This window comes from Numida meleagris, chromosome 21 (assembly GCF_002078875.1).
Source record: "Numida meleagris isolate 19003 breed g44 Domestic line chromosome 21, NumMel1.0, whole genome shotgun sequence".
Taxonomy (NCBI): domain Eukaryota; kingdom Metazoa; phylum Chordata; class Aves; order Galliformes; family Numididae; genus Numida; species Numida meleagris.
In genome coordinates this window covers 402453-416081 of record NC_034429.1, presented here as the reverse complement: position 1 = coordinate 416081, position 13629 = coordinate 402453, and the positions used below count along the sequence as shown (strand labels likewise).

General features: G+C 51.7%; 2 protein-coding genes across 5 annotated transcripts in view; both read right to left on the bottom strand.

Annotated features, from left to right (window-relative positions):
* The window catches only part of LOC110387158, a 3127-nt gene extending 2199 nt beyond the window's left edge, over positions 1 to 928 (bottom strand). Inside the window, exon 1 of the mRNA XM_021375019.1 lies at positions 319 to 928. Coding sequence (XP_021230694.1) covers positions 319 to 667 — 349 coding nt within the window. The 5' untranslated portion in view covers positions 668 to 928. The remainder of the gene's footprint in view (positions 1 to 318) is intronic.
* Positions 1049 to 13629, bottom strand: RASSF2 (Ras association domain family member 2). Of its 4 annotated transcripts, none has more exons than XM_021375015.1 (12): positions 13584 to 13629; positions 13008 to 13157; positions 10260 to 10342; positions 9065 to 9140; positions 7873 to 8024; positions 6945 to 7033; positions 4864 to 5018; positions 4677 to 4778; positions 4484 to 4535; positions 4275 to 4396; positions 3197 to 3294; positions 1049 to 2459 (listed from the first exon to the last, which is right to left on the bottom strand). In XM_021375015.1, the coding sequence occupies exons 3-12, from the start codon at positions 10316 to 10318 to the stop codon at positions 2390 to 2392; spliced, it is 975 nt and encodes a 324-aa protein (XP_021230690.1). In that variant the 5' UTR covers positions 10319 to 10342; positions 13008 to 13157; positions 13584 to 13629; the 3' UTR covers positions 1049 to 2389. The 4 variants fall into 4 exon arrangements, with proteins under 4 accessions (XP_021230690.1, XP_021230691.1, XP_021230692.1 ...); XM_021375018.1 differs by lacking the exon at positions 1049 to 2459 and adding an exon at positions 3762 to 3907; XM_021375016.1 differs by lacking the exon at positions 13584 to 13629 and having other exon boundaries at positions 13008 to 13577.

The following is a 13629-nucleotide window of genomic DNA, read 5'->3' as shown; positions in this document are numbered from 1 at the left end:
TTTTTTGCTTTAAAGAAAGTTAGGCACAAGCCTCCATTCCAGATGTTTGCGGATGTAGAAAAACAAAAAAAACCAAATGAAACAGGCAAATAAAGGCTTCCCTTTTCCTTTTTCCCCCATCCTATTATTATTATCCCTGCAGCATCCACACTTACGGATCACATTGCTTGTAATATACCAGTGCATACCTCCCTGGACTGCTCTTCCCACCCCGACCCCCAGCCTTGGTGCATGCTGCAAACCTGAAAATCCCCCAGCTCCATCCCTGCTATTTCTCACCCCCCTCTGCCATGCCACCCAGCCATGCACTGCCCTTACCGTGCAGCTGCAGCCACGCTGCCAGTGCCTCCTCCTGTCTGCACACACAGAGCTCAGCTTGCACTGGGATTTTCCCAGCTGACAAAGCATTGCTGGTCAGAGCCAACGTCACACTATTCCCCTCCTGTACAGGGAGGGATAAGTTGTTTTCAGTGGGAGGGGCAACACGGGACCGTGGTTTCCAGAGAGCTTGGCCCCTGGGAGGCAAAAAACCAAAATGCGTCAGGTTGAAAATGTCAGTGAGTTTAAACAAGTTTAAGCAGGACACAAGCCTCCCTTCAGAGGTGAATCTTGCATTCTGGAAGAGAATCAGAGAATCAGTAAGGTTGGAAAAGATCTCTAAGATCATTCAGTCCAACCATCAACCCATCCCCACCGTGCCCACTCATAGAATCATAAGATTATTAAGGTTGGAAAAGACCTCCAAGGCCACCAAGTCCAACCGTTGACCCATCCTCATCATGCCCATAGAATCATAGAATCATTAAGGTTGGAAAAGACCTCTAAGATCATTCAGTCCAACCATCAACCTATCCCCACCATGCCCAATCATAGGATTATTAAGCTTGGAAAAGACCTCTAAGATCACCAAGTCCAGCCATTGACCCGTACTCACCATGCCCATAGAATCTTAGAAACATCAAGGTTGGAAAAGACCTCCAAGCCCTCCAAGTCCAACTATTGACCCATCCCCACTATGCCCAACAAACCACGTCCACAAAGTGCTTTATTCTGAACAAAACCAGCTCTAACTCGTGTGCTTCTGTACTGTATTAAGTTGCTACATATTTTGGTTTTCTGGTTAATAAACAAAGCAATGCCACAATCGTCCTCCAAATACATAAAACACTTTTGACACCGGACAATACTTCCTGTAACACGTGTTAAAAGTGTAAAAGGTACCATTAACCAAAAAAAATGTTAACAAAGATACATCGCAAAATACTCAAGAGTGGGAGAAAGTCAGAGTTTTAGTTGACATCGAGGTATAAAATAGATATTGCTGGTTTAGCATGGAAGGAGGAGGCTTTTGCCTGGCAAAATAAACCACTTTCTGTCTCAATCCCCTCCCACCATCCTCACACACAAGCAGAAACATTACCCAGACCCAGTTTCAACTCACAAACACGCAAAAAATTCCCCCCCCCCCAAAAAAAAAAATGAGATGAGGAATGTTCACAGAGTCCCTGTGCTGCTCCAGTTTCCTTGCAGCAATCTCTCGGGGGCAGCTCAGCACCGTCGTTGCTCCGGCGAGCGGCATTTGGCACGGTACGGCTACCAGAGAGTTTTGACATCATGAGTGTGGTGGTTTTTGTTTAAATCCCGCAGTATAATTAGTGCAAATTAGAAACAGGGGGAGGAGGGTTAAACAACCAGATGCGGGTTTAAGGGAGAAACGCGCTGGGAAACTCTTTCACTGTAAGTCCAACATTCAATCTTGTTTTGCTTTCCATGGCAAAAGTGGAAGAAAGCAATTCTCCGAGGTCCTCTGGGGTTGTACAAAAGCTTTTCCCATCACCTGTGAATTATTGCAAGACAAATGTGCTTTTTTTTAAAATATATATATATATATTTTTTTTTCTAAGAGGAATCATTTGTGCTGTTTGGCTTCCTCCAGGCACTGCATGGGGGAAATGCACCAAACTGAACCCGGGTTATTGCTGCTGAGCACTTGCAGCTCCTCTCATGCTCCTGTGCAGCTGCTCTGCCCTGCTCCCAAATCTCCTCTTTCTCTCTGTTTTGCAAGGATTGGAGTTTTGTGCCACTGGGAGAGCCCTGCACATGGCTCTCTGCATCCAGCAAGGAGCAGAACAAGCATTTGCAGAAGAAGAGCCCTCTGAGGATGCTGCAAAGAAGCTGCCAAGTCCCGTGCATGGGACGGGGCTACCCTGAGTGTGCTGGCACCACACGGGCTCGAATTTTTGGGGGTGACATCTGGGCATGGCAATAGCTACATCCTGCCCAATGCAGAAGGATGAGTTGGTTCCTGGTTGATGCTCCCCAAGCAATGGGAATGTAGGGTTCGGTGCAGGATGGCCTTCATGCAAGCTTCTTGCAATGAGAGCTGCATTCACAGCCTCACTGGACCTTCAGAGATCTCCTCCAGCCTCTGCTCAATCATCAGTCGGAGGATGGAATACCTGCAAAGACAAAGGGAAAAGCAAAGAGAGCTGAGCTGAGAAAGAATGGCTTCAGGAAACCAGCACTCACTGCTCTACAGATGCATTATGTAGGATTGGCTTCCCGAAACCATCCATTTTTCTTCAGTATAATGTCAAAAGTTCAGTTTCCCACCAGTAATACAGAACGCTGATTTGTTTTCGAGCTTTATCCTTTTTAAATTGGGAAAATAAAATCGCTTCTTAATCGTTTTTATATATAGAAAACCCCACAAATGTCAGGGTTTGGGAGGGATTGGCGCGTCTCTTTTCCTTTCTGAGAGCTCTTCAAAAGCAAATGGAGCTGAGACTCCCAATGCTTCCAAGCTCCCCGCTGCATCTGCTCGAGCAGAGGTCAGAGATGCTGGGGCTGGGATCAGTTCATCGCTGCAAAGAAGCCCAGACCTCCTGATGGGACGTGCATAGACTGCAGCCAAACTCTGCCCCGGGGGAGCACGCTGTGCTGGGAGCTGACTCTGCACCACGAGCCCGGGGTTATTGCAGGGATTGGCTCCAGTGCAGCATTTTTGCAGCAGCAGCAAGCTGCTCTTTTTATCCACATTGCTAAGAAAGCTCTGGATAACGCAAAAAGCAGCAGCTTGTGCATGCATTAGGGATGCTGCCTGCCTCATAAATGAGTTTCTGCCCCCCAGCTAAGCCCCCCAGCAGTCCCCTTTAAGACCAGCACCCCCCCCGGGTGCAGGGCATGCTGTGCATACTTGCGCATCAGCTTCTTCACTTCGCGGTCCTCCTCCTCCTCCAGCTTCTGGATGAAGCTCTTGAGGACGGGCATTTCGAATTTGATGTACTGTGCCACCTGCAGAGCAGACACATGCAGGGAAATCTCCACCTCACTTTGCCATCCCAAGCCCGGATCCTTCACATCGCCCTTCCCACTAGCGCTATCTACACCCAAATGCACGCAAAAATGCCTCGTCTGTGCTCTGACTTAGGAACAAAGCCCCACCAGGAGTGCAAGCGAGCCAGCAGATGGCACAGCAGAGCTGATTCCCACGAGCAGTGCTTCCCCCAGCTGGGAAAAAAAAGAAATACTTGTGCCAAAGGATGTGGAACTGAGAGATTCAGGAGACGGGAGGCAGATGGAGCACAGCAAATGCAAAAAGTGTGGAGCTCTGCATCCCCCTGCAGGCAGGAACTGCCTTCCCCTTCTTGGCATCTTTTTTCCTAGCTACTGAGCCCCGCTGGGCTGTTCCCCATCCCTCTGCAATGTCAAATGATGGAAAAGAAGGAATTCTTCACAGCCACAACTGCTACATCTCCTACCGGGTTTAAGACACCTTCACCATCACAGCGGGGTCCCTTTGCTCTCCGCTGCCCTTCAAGCACAGAACGAGCTTTGAGAAAGCTCTAAAAGTGGCACCCAGCATTGCAGGTGGGTGGGAGGATGTGGGAGGGCTCTCTCCTTCCTCCTGCAAATGAATGGGTCCACACCAGCAGGAAGTTTTGCAAAGCTAAGAGTTTGCAGAAAGCAGCTCCTCGGTCACCTGCAACGCTTCAAAGCCCAGGAGCGTGCACATGGGAAGTCAAGGATGATAGCATCATACAATTCTTTGAGTTGGAAGGGACCCTTAAAGGGCATTTGGTCCAACTCCCCTGCAATGAACGGGGACACCCACAGCTCCATCAGGTGTTCAGAGCCTGGCCCAGCCTGGATGCATGCCCAGGGACTGCAATTTCTGCAAAGCTCCTTTTTGGAAATGCCCACCCACATTTTCCAGCCCACGTAACCACTGGGGACATCCGGAGGCAAAAAGCTTCCTCCAAGGCAAAACTCACATCGTAGGTGACCTCCTCCACCTGGTCCTTCTCCATCAGGAAGACCTTGGAGACCTGCTCACAGGGGCCCTGCAGGACGCGGGCAATCAGTGGGTAATCGGTGGCCCTCAGCTTCTGCTTTTCTGCAATACCAAAGGTGCTGTTGTTATAGCAGCAAGGCCACCAATGGGCTCAGCTGCCCCAGCACCGGGGCCCTCCTGCAGCCTCACCTCCGCTGGTGTGCACGATGTAGAGTGCAAACTCCTCCGCCGAATTCTCGATCTGAACACAGACATTAAGAAGCAATGCGGTTGGATTTGGGATTTTTCAAACAAAAAAAAAAAACAGAAAATCCCATTGATTTGCTCTCCCATGGAACTTGAGCTCCCCATAATACCCGGCACAGGGATTTCCCTCACTTGCCTTGAACTTGTTGAGCAGCAGCTTGAGCACCTGCGGGGTTGTCATTGTGCTGTTGATCCGCACATTGGTGATGGAGCCGTATGCCGGCGTGAACACGGATGTCTGTGGGGCACAAGACGTGTGTCACCAATACAAATGAAAACCAAAACCCATCCACGCTGCCAGGGGATGGGTCACTGGGTCTCACCTTGTGGTTGTAGAAGTGCCCGTTGATGGAGAAGCGGTGGCGACGGATGCGGCGTTGCTCGCTGGGGGTACGGGAGCTGCCCCGGCGCCGCACACCCACGTCACTCCGTGTGCGCAGCAGCTGCGGTGGATCTTCTGGCTGCAGCCTCGTGGTGCCTGGAAAAGCCAGGATGGGGCTGAGGACAGACAAACAGGCAGACAGAGAGACGATTCCCTGCACAAGTTGGGCTGAAATCACTTCTTCGCTCTGCTTTGGGCCATCCAGTAACCAACAAGGTCAACCAATAATAATCAGCAGGGTCAACCAATAACCAGCAGGGTCAACTAATGACCAGCAAGGTCAACCAATATTAATCAGCAGGGTCAACCAATAACCAGCAGGGTCAACTAATGACCAGCAAGGTCAACCAATAACCAACAAGGTCAACCAATAACCAACAAATTCAACCAACAACCACTAATGGGGTCAACCAGTAATAATCAACAGATTCAGCCAATAACCAAGAGGATCAACCAATAACCAGTGGGGTCAACCAATAACCACCAGTGGGGTCAATCAGTAATAACCACCAGGGTCAACCAATAATAACCAGTGGGGTCAACCAATAACTGATGGGATCAACCAATAACTGATGAGGTCAACCCATAATCAGCTGATAAGCTGATAAGGGGTCCTAGATGGAATTGCCATGATGCACGTTGCAAGGAAACACATCCCCAAAAGATGGACAAATCTCCTAAAGGATTTACTCTCCCTCATCTCCCAAAGGAAGCTGTTAATTCATGGTCACTGCATCCATCCACGCCACCACCTGGATAATGCTTTGCCTCCTGGGGACTCGAGCACCTTACTTGCTTCTCCCTAATTTAACTTCTTTTTTTTTTTTCTTTTCCCTTAATGAGAGCAAGAAAACGAGGCCAAAGCTTCAGATCTCGGCATGAAGACTGGCCCACGTCCAGATTATTATAAACTCACACTTCATCCATTTTTAATGAACCCCTCCAGCTCGAGCTGGTGTTTTAATTCAAAGCATGTCTGCGCCGAGACAATCTCCTGTCTGCGCCGTTCCAGATGCGCACCAGTGACTAAGCACTCACGAGGAGCTGTGCACGCACGGTATGCACTGATTTTGCAGGATTTTGGAGACAAATACAACCAAGACTTCTTTCTGTGAGTCACATCATATGCCTGCAGTAGTGGCGGGGTTACTTCTACAAGGCAAAGCACTGCGGATATCGCCCAGCAATCTGCAACAGGTCTCCAGGGCAATAAAAACAAAAGAGTCATGCACAGGCAGAGCAAAATGAGGAAGGGGAAGAAGGACGAGGGCTTCTGCAGATCTGGAAGCACTGCAAGGGCTCAGCTCCTCCCCAGTCGGGAAGCGGATGAGCAGCGAAGCCCAAAGCTGAAAGGAATATCTGGCTCTTATCTGTCTCCAGAGTGCCTTTCCATAACAGCACAACAACAAAAAAAATTAGCAAGGAACATGTGCAAAATGCCCTGACTGGATGGGAAATGTACACGGCGGGTTTTTCTGGCGTCCCATTCGTTGCTGTTCATGGCAAAAACAGAGAGCAAAGTTGGCGAGCGGGTGGTGGGTCTCGGTCTTGTGGGAGGAATTAAGGAAGCCCCAGGGCAGGCAATGCTCTGCAGGGAGGAAAAGCCCTCAAGTCTGACCTCGGTGCACGCAGCAACGCTGTGGGGAGGGAAAAAAACTTTGCAGAAATGTTGACTTCCCCATGGTAACGGCAATTCACAACGGCGCTTATTATTCCTCCGTCAAAGCAGAGCTGCCGGGAAGGGGAAGCGGCAACATCCTCTTCCCTGTGCTCCCACGAGGCCTTCTGCTCCATCCCCCTATTGCTTTCCATCCTCCTCTCCCATGCATCCACCAAGGGCATTTCCCCGAGCAAACTCTTCGGGAGGATTTTGGGACACTGCGATTCCACAGGAGCACTTTGGAAATGGTTTGAGAGAGGGGGACGCCGATTTATACCGAAAACAAAATGCCAGGTTTTGAGGTTTGCAAATAAGACCGGAGCATAAGGAAGGCAGCATGGACAAACCCAACTCATTCTCACCTGTGTTGTGGCCTGTACTCTCTGTGTTCACTGAGGCATCCACATCCGTCACCTGGATGTCTGGCAAGGTGCTGGGCTTCAGCACGGACCTTGTACAATAAAAAATAGAAAAAAAAAACTATAATATTTTTGCCTCGGAGCCTCACCTTGTGGTTTCAGGAGAGGAAAATAGCCCACGAGCCCATCCACTACTGGAGAGCAGGGATTTCCCCCTGCTTTGTGGTTGAACCCTGTCCATCTCACAGCTCTCCACCCCAACTGGGGTGCAGGATGGACCCAGCAGTGCAGCCACCCCCTTCTTACAGATCTGCACGCTGCAAAGCACTTGAAAACCTCCTGCACAGCCTCTGCACAGTGCATTAAAAACGCCCAGATCATGCACCTATTTTTCCATTTGCAGATGTCTAAAGGAGATGAGCAAAATGCATGGCAGAGCAACCCATGGGAACATTGCTCTTGGTCACTTCATAGGGCCCCACGGGTGCCCAAAAACCTGGGGAAAACTCTTAAAACTATCCTGGAGAAACTGCTTGCACCCAGATTAAAATTCAGTGTAAAACTTGGTTTGCATTCAAGTGGAAACTGAGTCTTTTTGGAGGAGCTTCCTGGGGTCTTTGCAAAAAAGGGGTCTTTGCAGAGTGAAACCAAGCGACTTCACTTTGCAACAGCCCCTCTGCGTATTGCACGCAACAGAGATTTTCTGCACAAAGCAATGAGTGAATGCACCATGGACTCGCTAGTGAGCACAGTTATTTGGCTGTGGAGGTGAAAAGCAAATATTTACAGCCCTGGGGCCTCACCTTCATTAGGAGAAACGATTTATTACTACAATCGTTACCGCATGACCAAACCCTGGTACCGATGACTTAATTGGGGTTGCACCCAGGCAGTGGCTGCACACCGTGGCTTGGGGCATCACTGCACTCACCCGTGTGCCCCCAGGTTGCACCCAGAGTGCCAGGAGGAGGAGGAGGGCGGTGGGCGGATGCGCTGGTTGTCATCTTGCATCTGCAGGCGGATGGGCCGCCGCAGGCCCCACGAGATGTTCAGCAGCCCCTCGACGATCAGCTCGCCTTCCTCCTGCAAAGAGCAGAGAGGTGGGCACGGCCCACCCGAATCCCATGAAAAGCCTAAATGTAGAGGAACAGCAGGAAAATGGGAGGGAGAAGGGCTGGGAACTGGAGGGGCCGGGGTGGTGGTCGGTGGTGTGAAGGGCAGTGGAAGGCTGGACGCTAGCAGTGTATCCCAGGGGTCAATCATAGAATCATAACATCATTAAGGTTGGAAAAGACCTCCAAGGTCACATCAAGTTCAACCATCAACATAACCCCATCATAACCCCACCATGCCCACACGCAGAATCAGTAAGGTTGGAGAAGACCACCAAGATCCCCAACTCCAACCCACCCCCACCATGACCATGTCCCCAAGTGCCACATCTCCACGGTTGCTAACACCTCCAGGGACGGTCCAGTCCTTCAACAGCCTTGAGAAGGATCTGGGTGATGGGGCAGAACATACCCACAGCAAAGCTGTTGAGAACCCCAAGGTGAGAGCCCAGCAAAAGGCCATAAAGATGATCAAGGAGCAGAAGCATCTCTACTGTTAGAGGCTGCTATGAGAGAGCTGGGGAGTGGGATCCCACACACGTCCATAAATCCCTGCAGGGACGTGCAGAAGGGACAGAGCTCCTTCCATTGCTTCCCAGTGCCAGGATCAGAAGCACTGGACACAAACTGGAGCACAGGAGATTCCCCTGACCAACAGAAGCACTGCTGTGCTGTACAGTGCCAGAGGTTGTGATGTCTCCTCCTTGAAGATCTCCAAACCCACTTGGATGTGGTGCTGGGCACCAGCTCTGGTGGTCCTGTTGGATCAGGGTGGGACCAGAGGGACTCAGAGGTCCCTGCCAACCTCAGCCATGCTTCTGTGGGAGAGTTATGGGGTTTGGGGGTTCAGTTGTTTGGATGTACCCATATTTGATTAGCAAATATTGATGAACTTTGCTAACAGGCATTTTTTGGACCTTGCAAATCCGAATCAAACCAGATGTCGTCATTTCTCCATTGAGCCTCTCCTGCCAGAGAGGAGCCTGCCTGGTGCCCACCCTGGTTCCTCACCTCCCGGTGCCGCAGTTGCAAATTCTGCCCTTCGTAGTAGATGTTGTATGTCTTCAAGTGCAGCAGCAGCTCATTTCTGCAAGAAAACAGGAGAGGTATTGAGATGAGGAGGGGAAAAGCAAGTACGAAGGCTTCATTTGGGAAAATGTGGGTCTTTTTCTGCCTCTAGACCTCCATTATAGGGGGCATTTGCTGTAGGTTCAACCAGGTGTCCCTCTGGCCATTGGCAACAGTGGTTTTGGTGACAACCGTGCCCTTCTCCAGCCTTGCAAAAAGAAGTCAGGAAACACGTGGGACCTCGGTGGAGTCAGTCACAAGGTTGAAAAAGCAAAATATCAGAGTGCCGAAGCCCTTGGGTCATGCTGGAGTCACAAGTTATCACAAGTTCACCAGTTTGGCTCATGGCACCAGACTCTGACCTCGCGTTCAAATTAAAAGTCCGAGCCCCACTCTGGTTGCAAATGCATAATAATGATAGGGATGATGGAAACAATAAAGACAAGACGTCCTAGCACAGCTTTGAATCACTGGGAAGCGATGACTGATAGCATAAAGCAGTCATTAATACAGCTGAACTCAATGGTGCTCAGCATTGTTGGATCAGTAACGAGATAATCATAGGATCTGAGGCTACCACAGAATTACAGAATTGATGGGGTTGGAAGGGACCTTTGGAGATCATCAAATCAAGGAGTGAAATAGTGCACATAGGTTTTATCACCTCCAAAATCGTGCTTGAAACTTAGGAATTGGCTTGCCAATCACCAAAGAGCAATTACTGAACTAGAGTGGATTGTATTTTTTTTTTTTTCAGCAAAAAAAAAAAAGTGCACTGCAGCAGAAATTCTGAACGCTTTTTGAACACCTGGACACGTTCCTAAGAAAAAAAAAATCGAAAATCCCCTCAAAAACCCCTATGAGCGCTGCCGGTTTGGTAAGAGGAAGTCGCCATTTTTTGCCCCAAGAAGAGCAAAGAAATGGAGTTTCCAAAAGAAACACCGAAGAAATGGAGAGTTCCCAAACCCGACGGTCTTAAAGGTTAAGAAAGAGAAGGCGAAGCCAACCCAGAGGAAACAACCCACTGGAGTTGGGTGGCTCTCCCTCAAAGTCCAAAACCCCACGCATTTTGCAGATGAGCGCCCAGCCAGCAGTGAATGCGCATCTTTGGGCGTCCCAGCTCCGCCGTGCCTCTTACTTGGAGATGAATTTGTCTTTCCCGCAGGGGACCAGGTACTCGCAGCTGCCGTACTCCATCCTCGCGCTCCTCTTTCATGAGAACTGAATGGCAAAGAGACAAAAGGCGTCATCGCCTCCGCGCGACCGCATCCCCGGTGCGGCGACCCGACGGGCAACGGGAAACAAAACCTGGGTTGGGTTTGGGAGAGCCCTTGGGAAAAGGCTGCGGGGCAGCAGCTGTGGGCCTGGGGAGAATTAAATGCTGCTCCTCCAGCTGAAGCAGGAGGGGAGATCAGATAAGGGAGAACCGTTGTAAACCCACTGAAAATTTAATACCGGCGGAGATACGCTTACTCCAGCATTTGCATTTGGAGCAGCCTCCACCCACGGGCTGCACGGCGAGGCAAGACCAGGTGGAAATAAGTGGGATTTGCTCTTTTTTCCTCCGCTTATTTTACAGCTTTGTTAGGAAGCTCTGGATGGATCCAGCTCAATGCCTGTTCGTGCTGCCCCGAAATGAGGCAGCGTGCATGAGGGCTGGGTTCTTCCTAGAGCCACCGGATCTTGCTTTTTTTCCTTTTTTTTTTAAATCCATTGAACTTCTGCGTTCCCTCCGGTGCCAAAATATCCCATCACTCCCATGCAAACCCTCAGGAGCTGCCCCTGCAGCCCAGCCTTTGAAGTGGTTTGGCCTTTAAAGCATGAGGATGTTTTTCGGAAGCTTCAGACCGGAATCAAATGAGATTTGGGGCAAAACCCTCGGGGTCGCCCATTCACTCAGAGCACTTTGCAAAACCAGAACTTGAGAGAAGCTGCAGTGCAGCTTCAGGGTGGTTTTAGGCTATGAGCGGTGGCTTTTCAGGTCTTGCTTTTTCCCCATGTACTTGCACAAATCCTTTTTCTGAAGTCCTCTCCCCTCCCTGATACAAAAAGAGAAAACAAGGCCAAAAAAACAAGCACTTGATGCACAAATTGCAGTTTTCTCCACTTCCCTCATTGCTCGGAGCTTCACAGTCCATCTGCACTCCCAAAGCCCCAAGAATCAAAACTTACTGCAAAAATAAAACCCCAAACCCACAACGATGCGCGGAGGGCAAAATGATTCAACCAAGGCCATGGGACAAAACCTGTCAGAGGAAACCAAAAACCTGAGCGCAGCAGCAATCCCCGCTCCTCATCCCAAGCTGACAGCAAACAAACCATGCAGCAGAAAATACCCGCGCTTCCATGCAGAGAAAACGTTTGCCAAAGCAAAGCAGAAAGCAGAAGAGAAACCCGCCCTGCAGAGTTTGCATCTTGCAGCGGAAAAGCTGACGAAGCCGCGCGCTTCCGGACGAGCTGCGTTGCGGCCCCGCATCAGCACGAGGCCTTTACCCCATCCACATGGTCCAGCATAGGGAGAACATGGGGGGAAAAAATGAATGGTCGCTGCTGGTGTTGGGATAAGTCCTGGCACAGCGTTGCGTGGCACCAGAATTTGGGTTGAGCCAAAGCGTTGGCAGCTGGCGGTGCGTGGAGCGGAGCCGGTGTTTTGCTCAACCCAATCCAGATGATGGAAGCCACCACAAAGGGAGGATAAAAGGTAGGAACCGTGAAGGGAGGCACCCCAAAACACCAAAGTGGCCAAAAAAAAAATGCAAAACCCAAACCCTCTGCAATGAGCGTAGAGTGACACAAAGGGCGGAAGCCCAACCCCTCGCTTCCTCGAATGGGGGAAAATCCGGGCTGAATGAATGAATGAATGAATGAATGAATGAATACAAAATCACCCATTTTGAGGCGGAAGGGGAGCCCCCAAAAGTGGCTTTTTACCATCCCCCCCCCCCAACGCTGGCAGGGTGCAGCTGGGTTTCCTGTTTACCACCTCGCAGCGCTGCCACCTTGGCCTCCGTCATCACATCCCCTTCCGAGCAGCCAGGAACGGGGCACGCTCTTCCTTTTTTGGGCCTCGAGAGCATCGGGCTGAGCGCAGAGGAGCGGGCGGCCGATGGAGATCCCCAAACCGTAACCCCATGGATTTCCTGCTGTAGCTTTGGTAAACCTGAAGTGCTGGAAATGACCCCGATAGAATAGCTAGAAGCATGCACGCTGCCCAGTCGGTTGCCCAACCTCTGCAGTTGGTGTGGGCGGATTTTCCAGGCATCCCCGTGCTTCAGTTTCCCCAGTTTTGACGCGTTTCCTTCACGTCTGTCACGGACTGAGGACTCAGAGCAGCCCGAGGGCTGTGTCAGTGCTTTAAATTAAACCAGTGTCCCTGTCCCAGCGCTCTCTGCCTACAAATAGGACCCATCGGCCACTGCCACCGTTGCTTCCGACCCCAAATACGATCCCCCCTATAAACACCCTTCCTAAGGCCCTTTCCCCGACCCCTGCAGCCCCATCTGCTCCACGGAGGGCAACCAAGCAGCTGCTTCTGCAGAGCTCCTGGGGAGACAACCCAGCAAAAGAAAAGAGGCAAAAAAAATATCCAGACACGCTGTTTTCAGTGGGAGAGAAGCGGTGCAGCCCTGCTCCCGCAATGAGAAGTGCGTTTGGGGGGACGCTTTCTCGCCGCCTTCGGGGCTGAGGGTTTTCCCATCGCACAGCGAGGGATTGTGGGAACATCCCAACCCCGCGCGGCTCCTCCTGCCCTGACCCTGCCCAGGGCAGCGCAGCATCACAGCATCCATCGATCCCGATGCAGAAGCAAAGCAGCGTCCGTAGGCGACCGTGATCCCCTTTTAGGCACTGGGAGAGGCATCGCTCAGCTCCGGCTGCGCATCCTCACCCCGCTCCACGCGGATCCCGGCAGCGCTCCGACGATGGATCCCACCAGCTCCGGCCCAAACGTTGGTTTCAGGTCGGGATTCCTCCCGAGCTAAGCGTGAAGGTGCGGCGGTCCCATTGTCTTCCAGCTCCGCTATTGTTCAGCTCCGTCCTGCCGAGGGGAGAGGAGGGAGTGCTGAGCGGTGGGATGGTGGTTGGGCTGATGGCACCGGGATGAGCGGGCGGACCCTTTGCTTGTGCTCACTGCCCACCGTGCAGAGCCATTGGCCGCCGGTAGCTCCACGGGGGCTGCAGAGAAAGGGGCTGGGGGGCTCAGCCATGGGCTCAGGGGAAGCAGAGGGGGAAGGGTCGGGGGTCGCGTGCAGGGCTGGGACCCCGCAGATGGGCGCTCGCTGCTCCCTGCTAACGCAGCCAGCTCCACAAGCGAGGGCGAAGGCAGCGAGGAGGAGGCGACACGGACGGAAGGGTGGGGGACGCAGGGCCACCCTCCTCCTCGGGGACGGGGATGAGGAGAGGGATGGGGAAAGGCAAAGGGATGGGGAGAGGAACGCGGCCGCCCCGTCCCTCCCGCACTCACCGGCCCCGCACCGCGCTGCTCCGCGCCGCGCCCGCTGTCCGCGTGG